Raw genomic sequence first — 13,096 nt, 5'->3', positions numbered from 1 at the left:
CTCCGCTCACCACAACTAAAGAAAGGCCTGCACACGGCAACAAAGACCCAACGCAGCCAAAAATAAATTTTAAAATTATATATTAAAAAAAAAAAACCATTGCATAAATCCTACACGAAGATGTTGGGTATAAAATAAACTAGAAACATAAGCAGCTATATGAGAAAAGGGCACCTTCTTATAAATATAAAACTGAACACTCAGTCAAAAATGTTATAGTGCATTATCAATAAAAATGTAATTTTTAGGAGTTTCTATGACCTAAATCTAACATCCACAAACTAAATGTTTCACTTACACATGCTCACATTCTTCCTTCTACTACAAAAAAATTAAGACTCAATTCACTGGCAAACAAAAGAGTACAGGAGGAAAGAAACCAATACAAGTAAAGTATATAAACTCTGAGCCAGGTACTTTTACATATTATCTCATGAAATCCTCCAAACAATCTAGTGAAGCAGATATTATATCACATGTTAAAAACGTGGCCTGTGAGGCTCAGAGGTGTAAAGCGCCTTGCCCCAAGTCAGATCTCTCAAATTCCAAGGTTCATGCTCTCTCCAAAATGCAGACCTCATTTCAATATTAATAATGACAACACACCCTTTCCCCATTTCTCAAAATATTAATAAATATATAAACACAAGTAATCATAAATAGTGGAATGAGTTAGCTCTACACATGCCAATATGGAAAGACTGCAAAGATACAAATAAAAAGAGTAAGGTAAAAGTGTGGGTAATAATCCATCTGCTTAACAGGAATAAATAGAAAATTATATACGGGTAAATAGAGAAACACTTTTCCAGACAGAATCAGATAAATAGATAAACACTTTGAGTAACTTTTTTTGAACGGGTCCCCTTATTTCATACTTTTCTACATCATTCGAATTTCCTAAAGTAACAGCATGCATAATGTATTTCATTTTCTTTGCAGTCTGTATTTTAAAAATGAATAAAGCCATATCCTTTATAAAAACTGGAGAGAGCTTTAAAGGCTATAAAAAATTTATCAAAAAACATTTTACTAGTCTAGAAATCTGTATAGAAGCTGCTTAATTAATAAACCAAGCAGTCTGTGTTGTCGTATCTACAGAACATCAAACTAAGTCAGAATGGCATAAATTTACCTGGAACAAACCACAGTTCAGATCTTCTTATAATGAAAGGATTTGCAAAATAGAGGCGCATATATATACATTTTATTTATGCCTATAATAAATGGAATTTGTTCAGTATGTTAACTCAGTAATATTTGCATCAAACAGATTTGGAGACCGCAACTTTAGTCTCTTAAAAAATTCCCAATCCTAATTTTAATGGGATTTTCTTTTTAAGCTGCTCAGATACAAAAACAACTAAAATAATGCCTTTAGACATTTGATTAAACTAAGAATAAACGTCACATTTTTCTAAGTAAATCCCATTGTTAAAATAGTCCCAACTAAGTACAAAATACTGCAAGTAAATCTTTAAAACACTATTTGTTCATTCACTCAATAAATATTTGCATTACTCAATGTGTGCCAAGTGCAATACTAGGCAGGTACAATGAGATTAAGAGGTAAGCAAAACACCCCTACCTTTGTAAATTCTTACAGTATGGGGTGGGGAGGAAAAAGTCCATATAATCACAAAATGGTATCAAGAGATTATAGTCATTGATCTAATTTAGATTGGTGAGTCCAATCAACCTTTAATGAACTGACATTTAAATAAACCCAAAGGCTGAAAAGCCAACCAGAGGAAAGTCAAGGCAGCTTGGAGCAGTGGTTAGGTGTGGGCTCCAAAGTTAGTCACTGGATTTCAATCTAGGCTCCACTATTTAACAGGCATATAAATTTAATCACATTACTAATCTGAGTTTCAGTTTCTTCACTTTAAAAAAGAGGTAACAACAGTACTTTCATCATAAAGTTGTGAAACTTAAAAAAAATAACAATAATGCAGTATGCTTTGATAAGCCTGGAATAAGTACTGTTATGTTACTGTCATTAGCAACATTGGCAAAAGCTCAAAAAGGGAAAGAGCTAGTGATAGTTGGAGGGAAAGACTTAAAACAGCTGAAATGCAGTGAATAAAGGGGGAAAGGTAAGTAGGGAACGAAGCATGAAAACTTTATTAGCTATGCTATCTAATTCGGAAGTCTCTAACCAAATGTGGTTATTCAGCACTTGAAATGTGGCTAGTCCAAATTGAGATGTGCTGTGTGTGTAAAATACACACCAGATCTTGAACACCTAGTATGAAAAGTAAAATATCTCAATTTTTAAAATATCAATTACATGTTGAAATGATACTTAACATATACTAGGCTAAATAAAACATATTTAACATTACAATACCCAAATGATAGAAACAATCCAGTGACACTGACAGCTGAATGGATACACAAAGTGGGTATATACATACAATGGTATACACATACAATGGAGCATCATTCAGCCTTAAAGAGGAACGATACTGTCACATGCTACAACATGGGTGAAACTTGAGGACACTATGCTAAGTGAAATAAGTCAGTCACAAAAGGACAAATACTATGATTCCACTCTTATGAGAAACCTATAGTAGTCAAATTCATAGAGACCAAAAGTAGAATGGTTGTTGCCAGAGGCTGGCAGGAGGAGATAATGGGGAACTACTGTTTTAACAGGTACAGGGTTTCAGTTTTTCAAGATGAACAGAGTTCTGGAGATGGATGGTGGTGATGGTTGCACAAGGATATGAATGTATTTAATGTCACTGAACTATACACCCAAAAATGGTTAAGATGGTAAATTTTATGTTCTAAATATTCTAATAAAAAATTAATTTTATTTTTGAAGTGGCTGAGAAAACTTAAATTACATATGTAGCTTGCATTTTATCTCTATTGATCACACTGTTAAACTTAAGTCATGGCAAAATTTTCCAATGAGAAGGGTTTTGAGGAAGTGTGACAAGATGGAGATCCAGTAAGCCCTAATGCCCTAAAGGCAGGGGTCAGCAAACTTTCTGTAAAGGGACAGACAGTAAATGTTTTCAGCTCTGTGAGCCACATGGTCTGTCCTGAAAGCATAGATAATAAAGACGTGCATGGGCACAGTGGATTTGGCCCACTCTAGTTGGCTGACACCTGCCTTAAGACACCACTGCAAGCAATGGCTCCTACCGGCTCAGACTGCTGAATTTTCAGGAATTGTGTAAGCCAGTTTAGTATCAGTAGCCTAAAATCTTCCATGATGAGAGGTATTTACAAATGGAAATCAGCAAACACTACAAATCAGTGCTGTTTCTTCCCAAGGAACTAGTTGATAAACATTTACCAGCACACCCTACTTTACGTAAAGAATTAACTTCTCTCCTATGCATTTAAAAGTATATTAGCTGGAAAAACTGACAGTCATTCAAATCCCTGCTGTGCTCTGTGGTTCAGATGAAGATCCTCAGTTAAGAAAGGCTATTCTAGAAGAATTATTCCAGTAACCAGAAGCGAGAGTGAACACCCTGTGGCAGTCAAGAGTGGTGAGCTAAGGGGAGAGCAGTTTAAAACGAAGCCGTGAGAGGAGGGCAAGAAACCAATGAGATCATGTACTCACTCAGCCGTCCAAATCCACAAATGCAGAGGGCGACTGTGGAACTTGAGCATTTGTGGGTTTTGGTATCCACAGTGGGTCCTGGAACCAATCCCCGACAGACAGCGAGGGACAACTGTACTGAACTCAGTAAAGACTGAACAACTGGTAGTAATTATTAATTATACATTATCATACATATGACAGATTCATTTGTAAACAAATATTTACTGAACCCATACTATGTGCTAAGCTCTGGTAACACAATAGTGAACAATCACAGATCCTCTCTAGCAAAAAAATAAGCATTAATCAAATAATCACATAAATATAGACTTTAAATTGTAATAAATTATGACCAAAAACAGGGTGCTGTGAGAAAGTACAATGGGGAATCCCAACCAACTCTGGAAAATCAGGGATACTTCTTTGAGAAAGTGACCTTTGCACTGAGTGAGAATGGGCAAAGAGTGGGAGGCATTCCAGGTAGCAAGAACAAACTGCACAAAACTCCTGAGACAGGAAAAAAAATGTGATTAACAGATCAAGGAACTAAGAAGTCAATAAAGCAAGAGCCAAGGAGGAAAGATGGCGTCAGAATGGAGACACAGGATGGAATCTTATCACACAGGGCCTCATGGCCACATTATATATGGCCACATTATATAAGTCCAAGATCAATGGAGAGCTGTTAGTTTTATGTAGAGAATAAAATGATCTGATCAATGTTTTTCAGAGATTGCTCTAGGCATTAATGGGGGAAACTGACCAGTAGGCTACCATAATTTCTAGGCAAGAAGTAATAGTAACTTATTGCAGTCAATCCTCAATCTTTTTTAAAAAATTAATTAATTTATGTATTTATTTTTGGCTGCCTTGGTCTTCACTGCTGCACGCGGGCTTTCTCTAGTTGCAGCAAGCAGGGGCTACTCTTCATTGCAGTGCGCGGGCTTCTCATTGTGGTGGCTCCTCTTGTTGTGGAGCACAGCTCTAGGCGTGCGGGCTTCAGTAGTTGTGGCACGCCGGTCTCAGCAGTTGTGGCTCACGGGCTCTAGAGCGCAGGCTCAGTAGTTGTGGCACACGGGCTTAGTTGCTCCGTGGCATGTGGGACCTTCCTGGACCAGGGCTCGAACCCGCGTCCCCTACATTGGCAGGCGGACTCCCAACAACCACTGCGCCATCAGGGAAGCCCAATCCTCAATCTTACAAGTACCTATGTAATCTTTTAAATACTCCATTGCAGCAATTTTTGGCCTCAGGACACAACTCTTACAAATTTGAAACCCCAGAGTTTTTCTTTATGTAGGTTATATCTATTGATACACTAGGAGATTAAAACTGAGAAATCTTTGAAAAATTCATTCAAGATAACAAACTCATTACATTAAATACCTTTTTTATGAAAAATAACTATTTTCCTAGTTTGAAGAATAGCACTGTTTTAAATTTTTGCAAATCACTTTAGTCTCATAATAGAAGACAATTGGATTTCCACGTTTCACATCTAACAAATTCTGAAAAATACGCTTGTTTGTGAGAAAATTAGAGTGAAAAACACAAATAATCTCTCAGAACTATCATGAAACTAGTTTTGATCTTATGATCCTCCTAGAAGGGCCCTGGGGACCCCCCAGACCATATTAAGAACTGCTGCTTGAGCAACGGAAAGCCAAGCAATCACAGTAAGGTACTTCACAGCAATTAGGAAGGCTACAATCAAAGACAGACCAATAACAAGTGTTATACACAATGGAAAGTGATTGGAATCCTCATGCACTGCTGGTGGGAATAAAAATTGGTACAGCCACTTTGGAAAATAGTTTGGCAGTCCCTCAAAAAGGTAAACAGAGAGCTATCACATGACCCAGTAATTCAACTCACAGGCATACGCTCAAGAAATATGAAAACATATGGCCACAAAAAACTTGTATAAGTATTCACATAGGCGTTATTCATAATGGTCAAGAAGTAGAAACAACCCAAATGTCCCTCAACTGATGAATGGAAAAATAAAATGTAACATATGTATCCATACATGGGAATATTATTCAGCAATAAAAAGGAAGTACTGATACATGCTACAACATGGATAAATGTTGAAAACATTATGCAAAGAAACAAGCCACAAGTTTTCAAAATCTGGTGTGTATTTTACCCCTACAGCACATTTCAAATCAGTCTAGCCACATTTTAAGTGTTCAACAGTCAGATGTGGCTGGTGGCACCACTGGGGACAAGAGTTCTAGATCTACCCTATAAAGTATAATTTTAAATGATGTTTGTGATGATGACAGTGACGCAATGTAATTTCCCTTATCAAGGAAAGGTTCACTTCTATTCAATACATAATATTTACGTTACGTCTAAGTATGTTAATATTTTTCTAAAAGATTCAAGTGACAAAGATATTTTCTAAAACTAGAATATACACTGCCTGAATATTTCAGGTGACTGCATTTCAAAATCTTACACTATAATCTAGAGAGCCACAAAATCCCAGAACAAGCTAGTTAGGAGCTAGTATACAGAAGTGCCCTTCCATTCTCTGCACTAATTTTACCCACTCACACACAGACAACATTCCTCTGGACTTCATCTTGTTTGTTGACACTTAGAAATCCTCAAACTGTTTCCAACAGAAAATAATGAATAATTAATAGAAAACATAATCTCATACACAGGGACTTTTTGCCATTACACATTTTAAAAAATCTATCTACTTATATTATGAAAACCCTTATTAATGAAACCACCTTGGAACATACATAGTGAAGTTTATATTCTAACCACCTTTAGTTAGAAATTTAAGCATTACTCAACTGATTCTGAGTACGCAATGAAAAATATATTTCACTTTAATTTTAGAAAAGTATAAGCCTTATTATCAACCGAACAAGTTAAAAATGTTAAATACAAACTGTATTAAAGTATCTTTTTTCTGCCTGTTATATACAAACAGAAATTGAGGGAAAAATAAAAAAATTAATAACCACCTTATAACTTTTTTTATACCTAAGAGATTTAATATAATTTCATCCAATTATTAGAGCATGTTCATATAAATACTATTTCAGCATAATGTATTGAAAATTTACATTATATAGAAACAGTGAAAGAAATTTTAAATTGTAGAAAATGGGATTTGCCTGATAGAAAGCCTAAGCTTTCAATATTATCCTTTTGTAGGTCTTTTGCTTACCCTCTTTACCTCTAAGATTAGATAAGAATTTTCTGGACCAAATACTTCCCAATTTTTTACTAAACATTTTTAGTGAAATCTCAATGTCATTAAGTTTATTTTAATGACTAATTTTAATCTGCAGCAAATAGTTTAAATCTGTGAAACCCTTAGAAAAAATGTAAAATTATAAAATGACAGATCTTTTTTTGTGCTTCAAGTAGAATTTTACAACCCATGTGAAAACTACTTTTCTTATTCTTGTACATTTTTCTGTATGTACTTCCCCTAACAGAGCCCATAGGCAGTTCAATTTGTCTTCTGGTTCTTGATGCAGTGATGAGCTTCAATTTTTATCACGTTTTCTGCTTCAACAGAAAGTATTCGTCAAAACAAAAATTCAACTGCCATGAGAAAAAGTTGCTACAGAGAGACTTTAATTTTATCTATTAAAATTTTACTTTGGTTACAGAGGAGTAAAACTAAAACTTCCACAGAATTTGAAATTCTAGTTTCACCATCACAAAAAGTTAAAAAATCCTCACAGATAAAATCATAATACACTGAACTAAATGAATTCTTCTATTTACAAAATATTGACTTTATTTCTAATCTTTTACAGTAAAATGCTGAAAGCAGCCAGGATGGTGAAGACCTGAACCAGGAATCTTAGAAAGAACTATGGGCTTCAAAAGTTAATATGGCTACACACCCACTAAAAAAAAACTGATACTATCAAATGTTAGTAGGAATGTGGAGCAACGGGAATTCCCATGCACTGTCAGTGTGACTGTAAAATGGTACAAGCACTTTTAAAAAACATAGTTCCTTATGAAACTAAACCTACAGCTACGCTATGACCCAGTCATCCCACTTCTAATCACTTCTAACAGGAGAGATAAACGCACCTGTCCAACAATACAGATCTGTATAAGAGTACTCATAGCAACTAACTGGAAAGAGCCCAGGTGACCCTCAACAGGAAAATGGATAGATTATGGTGGTATATTCATACAATGGAAGACAACATAGCAATGAAAAGGAAAGAACTACTGAGGATACACGAGTCTTAAAAACACTAAGCTGAATGAAAAAGCCTTTCCCAAGAGTACATACCACATAATCCCACTTATGTGAAATTCTAGAATAAGCAAAACGAGTCCATGGGAGGAAAAAAATCAAAACACTGGTTGACAGAGAAGAGTGACTGAACTGACTGGAAAAGGGCAAGAGGGAACTTTCTAGTTAATTACGAAGTTCTACAACTCCATTAGGCTTCGGATTAAACAGGTGTATGTATTTGTGTAAACTCATGGAATGGCAACCGTGCGCATTTCACTGCAAGTCAAACTTACGTAAAAAAAATTTTAAGTTAAAAATTGAACTCAGGTTAACGATATGCACATTGCTGAAGTGCTTTTTAAGGGTAACATGTACTAATACTTGCAACTTACTTTGAAATGCACCCAAAAAATAAAATTGACTGATAAATGATTAATTGTGCGATACAGCAAATAAAGCAAAATGCTAATTGTAGGTGATAGACACATGGGTGGTCACTGCACAATTATTTCAATTTTCCTGTATGCCGCAAAATATTAAAATATTAAGGAAAATTTTTATAGGAGAATTGAGAGACCAAAAGAAGTGATTCAATAGGTGGTCAAAGTTTCTCACTACACACCACCTTTCAGAATTACATAAAAAAATACCCCAATCATTTATTATTCCTAGGGAAATTTGTAGGTACATTTCAGAAATTTTTGCTTCTTCATAAACTGTTCACATTGCCTGAAATCAATTCAATAATTAGGGCAATATCCTGGGACGTATATTCAACAACAAACTAAAACGATTTGTTAAATTCCTCAAGATTATTAACTACAAAATTTGTATTCCTGAACAGATTTTAAGCCGTAAATTATTTTTTATTTTTCTCCAGTAACTCCAATTTCGTTTTCTTTTATCCGATTGCAAGCGCCAGTATCTGAAGAACATAGCTACCCCTCTAAAATGAAACAAAATCCTCCCCAACGATTAGCATCTAAGGATAACAAATATACTTTAAAAAGAAATCCAGCAAGTCGTCACTGAAAGTCATCTACCTTTCTCCTTAAGCCTTGTACTATTAAGATGCGGCTGAAAGCAATTTCTGTATCATAGTTAATTTTTTCTTTAAAGACTGGAAGGTGGGAAAGATTTCAGCAGAACTAAATGTACACGTGATCCTCACCCCCCAAAATCCACCTTAACCCGCAGGCAGGTAAAACAATGAGCACACCCTCTGTTTTTTCCTTCATGAGACAAAACCGCGGACTAGGCTAAGGCAAACCCTCGCCCAGCCTCCACCCCGCCTGGAGCCAGGCGGCGGGTCCCTTTCCTTTGTGAGGAGCCGGAGGGAGGCGGCTGGGGGCGGGGAGCTGGGGGAGGCGGCTGGGGGTCTGCGGACGCCCGAGCAGTAGGAAGGCTCTGAGGGAAGCGGCGTCGGCACGTCCCGCAAACAGGCCGCGCGGCCCCGCCACAAATCTCTGCGGTGTCCCCAGGTGCAAACCCACGAACCTGGGTGTGATCTAATTTGGGAGGAGACCCGAGAGAAAAACCGAGGGCACCTCCGGGGACGACCCCCTTCTCCCAGGCCCTTGCAAAACCTTCTCCCGCCGCGGGAGGAGGTCCTGCCGCCATCCCCACCCCGCCCCGAGCCTCGGGCGGCCCTCACCTGCTGGACGGAGCTATTCTCGGGCACCGCGAACTCCTCCTTCTCCTTCGGGGTCTTCACGGTGACTTTCATGATCTTGGGTTCCGTGGAAGCAGCAGCGGCGGCGGGGGCGCCGGCACCTTCGGCAGCGGCGGCGCTGTCCTGGGAGCTCGGAGGGCCGCCGCTTTCACCATTCTCGGCCATGGCGGCGGCGGTGACTCAGGCGCGCAGGAGGGAGCGGGCGAGCGAGGGGGAGCCAGGGGACGCCAGAGCCGGCCGGCCCGAGAAGCGGAGAATGTGGGGCACGTCGCCTCAGTGACAACGGCCGCAAGGCCGCCCTACCGGGCGAGGGGCCGCGGAGCTTGGCCTGGGCTCCGGCGCAGGCCCGGGTCGGGCGCTCAGCAGCCGCCCTGTGCTCAGACGCCACTCGGTCGCAGCGACATCCGCAGCCGCCGCCGCTTCCTCCTCCCCGCCCCTCCCCCCACGTCCCTCCGCCGGCGCCGCGCGGGGCACGCCGGGTAACGTGGCTGGCGACGTCGCCGAGTCATGCCTGGCAGCCGCCGCTTGGAGCTCTGGCCGCTTTTCTTTCCCTCTCCCGCTCCATTACTCAAAGCGTAGGCGCGTTCAGAGAGAAGGACTAAAAACAAAGTGGGGCGGAAGAGGTCAATTCGTTCGTTTTTACCCCTTTACCAATAAATGAATTTGCGGCTTCTGGGAGGCACCGTAAGGGCGCACGGGGATGACGTCACGGCTAGCGAAATTACTGGAAAGGGGGCTCGACCACTGGGCGCTGCGGCCGGAAATGCGCCTGCGCGCTGGCGGGCTAGGTAGTTTCTTCCACCCAGTCATCTGACACCCCGCGGTTACGGTGCGCGCCGACTCCGCGCCTGTGCTGGCTTCGCATACCCCACTGGGAGGAGGGTCTGAAACAAATGCCCGAGAGGTTTTTTGTGATTCATTTTTAAATGTGCTTAAGTTTTGCATACTTGAAAATTTTTAAACGCTTGCTCTTACAGTCCGGTGCGCCGGAGGTGAAAGGTTAATGGATGAAAAAAAATCCTCATCATAACGAAGGGAAAATTGTGTACGCGCCTGTAGCTACCCTGCGCAATTCCGCGGAGTCATTTCTCCACGACCAGAGCTTCCCACCCTCGGGTCAGCCCGGTTTGGTCAGGTGATCAGGCCACCTGTGTTGACAATGGCCTCCGCTCCCGCGCTGACAGCCCTGCTAGCCCACCCCTGAATTCTCTGTGAATACTGTCCCCCAGGATGTTTGGGGCAGAAACAAGGGTACCCAAGGAGTGCCCACCCAACTGGGACAGTTTAATGTAGCTGAGGTGTTCATTTTGTATTCTATCAAATTAAGTTACTGCTCCATTTCAGACTTTAGGGGGCACTAAAGGTAGTTGTTCAAAAATTATTATCGATGTAGTATGGGTATAAATAAGAAACAGGAAGTTAATTTTCCCGTAGAGAATTCTAAATTTTAAATGACCTTGTCATTTGCCTTTAAAGATGACTTGCAAAGAATGTACAACACTGGACCTGAACTTTATTAACCAGTATTGCAAATGTAAACTCTTGACACCACGCCGTGACCCAAATATGCAAAGATACACTGTGTATTTCTGTTCTTAAACCATCCAACTGTGTTCTGGCTATAAGTACTCTTGCATGAAGACCACTTTTTAGCAGAGCCATTTTGGAATCTGGGTCTAAGAGAAGTTCTTAAAGTATAAATTGCAGTATAGACATCATTTCATATCAGCTGTGTTTCTGGCAGCATTGTTCAATAACATGAAGAAATTACACAAGGCTTTCTGCTAAAGGATGACTATTTGCTTATGTTTACATGTGAGGTAATCATTACTTCTCAAGGTAGAAAGTTCCACCACTGGAAAACCATTTATATCTAACCCTACGCTTATGAAATTGCTCTATAATTATCTGTGTCTACATTAATTTCTACAAAATTCTGATGTCTATGCACAATTTATGAAGTAATTGAAGTATATATGAAGTATTGAAGTATTGAAGTATTATGAAGTAATATAATTTATCTATAAGAATATACAGTATAGTAATTCATTATGGCCCTTTTTAGAAACAATCCTACCTTTTAAGAAACTGTTGGATGTGTGGGTCTAGATCAGGGATCAGCAAACTTTCAGAGAGGACTAGATAGTAGATATGTTGGGCTTTGTGGGCCATACATTTCCTGTCTCAAATACTCAGCTCTGCCCTTGTAGCACAAAGCAACCATAGACAATACATACATGACTAAACCTGGCCGTGTCCGAGTAAAACTACTTACAAAAACAGGCATAGGATCTGATTTGGCCCACAAGGTCTAGATTTCTATTTGAGTTTCTTTTGAATGATTTTTGTTTATTAAATAGTCTGGAAAAAATTACAAGAGCGTATTTTATTCATTCTATAAACATTAATTGAGCACGTTAATGTCCAAATACTGTGTTGAGGATACAGAGACAAATAAGATTCAGTCTCCGCCCTTAAAAACCTTGGGGGGGGGGTGGGTAGAAGAATGGAGGGAAGCGGAGACAAGCAGTGCCGTGGTGATATATGTTTAATAACCATCTCTCCAGAAAACAAGCTTTGATTTTTTAGCATTTCCCAATCTCCTTGATGTAAATACTTGCAAAATGGCCAATCTCAAGCTACCAACTTGTGGTCCTTGCTCACAAAATTCCTGAAATTTATCATTCAATTTTCACAAGCCAATATGAGCCAGCTCTAACTGGATAGATCCCTTTTTATAAGTCTCAATATTCAAAATTCAAGTATATTAATGAGATTATTATTCACATGGTAGAAGAATTCTTCCTTGACAAAATCAGTCAATCGATTCAGTCAATCAACAAGAATTTATTGAGCAAATTTTAATCCTGTGTCCAGGATTAAACTTACATAATAACACAAGGTGGTATATATGTCATGTCAAATAAGTGGTGTAAATAACACGCCTTCATCATGTTACTCCCCTACTCGAGATCCATCGTAAACTCCCATTGTCTCAAAACTGAAGCCCAACCAAGCTTCTTAACTAGATGCAAGGCCTTCTACAACTAACTCCTGGTCTTTCAAGCTTCACTCCCATTACTTTATAGATACAATCTGCTGCAGTCAAACATATTTACTCTCATCTCTAGAAGCACATGTGCATTGTAGTTTTCTCACCTATGATCATTCCTTCAGGTCACTACACACCCCGAGTTTGTGTCCATTATTGCTGCTTTCTCTCTTAGAAAACACCCAAGCAGAATAATTTTTTCCTCTGACCATCATAATTATTTGTTCACTTCACCTGACAATTCATCACTTGTAACGTGCCTTCTATTATCTAAAACTATTTCTCCTGCTACCAGTCTAGTTCACACCCTCATTAATTCTGGCCTAGATTGCAACAATAACCTCCTACAGATTCCTTTGCCTCAGTCTAAAGTCACCATCCTCAAAACTATTTTCTATTGGTGCCATATGTTATCCTTCCAGAACTAAGCTTCCATTATGACACCCAGAAAATTGTCATTAACCCTCACCAAACTTTCAGAATAATATCTAAACTTGTGGCATGGCGTCCAGGGCCCTCTGTGACCAAAAAACCTTGCTCCTCATTCATATCTTACCCTCAACCAAGTGA

At 39.3% G+C, this 13,096-nt stretch overlaps 1 protein-coding gene across 2 annotated transcripts in view; it reads right to left on the bottom strand.

Moving 5' to 3' along the window:
- UBQLN1 (ubiquilin 1) overlaps positions 1 to 9,933 on the bottom strand; it is a 48,925-nt gene extending 38,992 nt beyond the window's left edge. Inside the window, exon 1 of one of the 2 annotated variants that reach the window (XM_082401192.1) lies at positions 9,457 to 9,933. In XM_082401192.1, the coding sequence (XP_082257318.1) occupies positions 9,457 to 9,639 (183 nt within the window). In that variant the 5' untranslated portion in view covers positions 9,640 to 9,933. The remainder of the gene's footprint in view (positions 1 to 9,456) is intronic. The other variant, XM_082401191.1, reaches the window with a different exon arrangement.
- Between the last annotated feature and the right edge of the window lie 3,163 nt (positions 9,934 to 13,096).

This window comes from Balaenoptera borealis (assembly GCF_965194805.1).
Source record: "Balaenoptera borealis genome assembly, chromosome: 8".
Lineage (NCBI taxonomy): Eukaryota > Metazoa > Chordata > Mammalia > Artiodactyla > Balaenopteridae > Balaenoptera > Balaenoptera borealis.
This window is presented reverse-complemented; position numbering and strand designations above follow the sequence as displayed.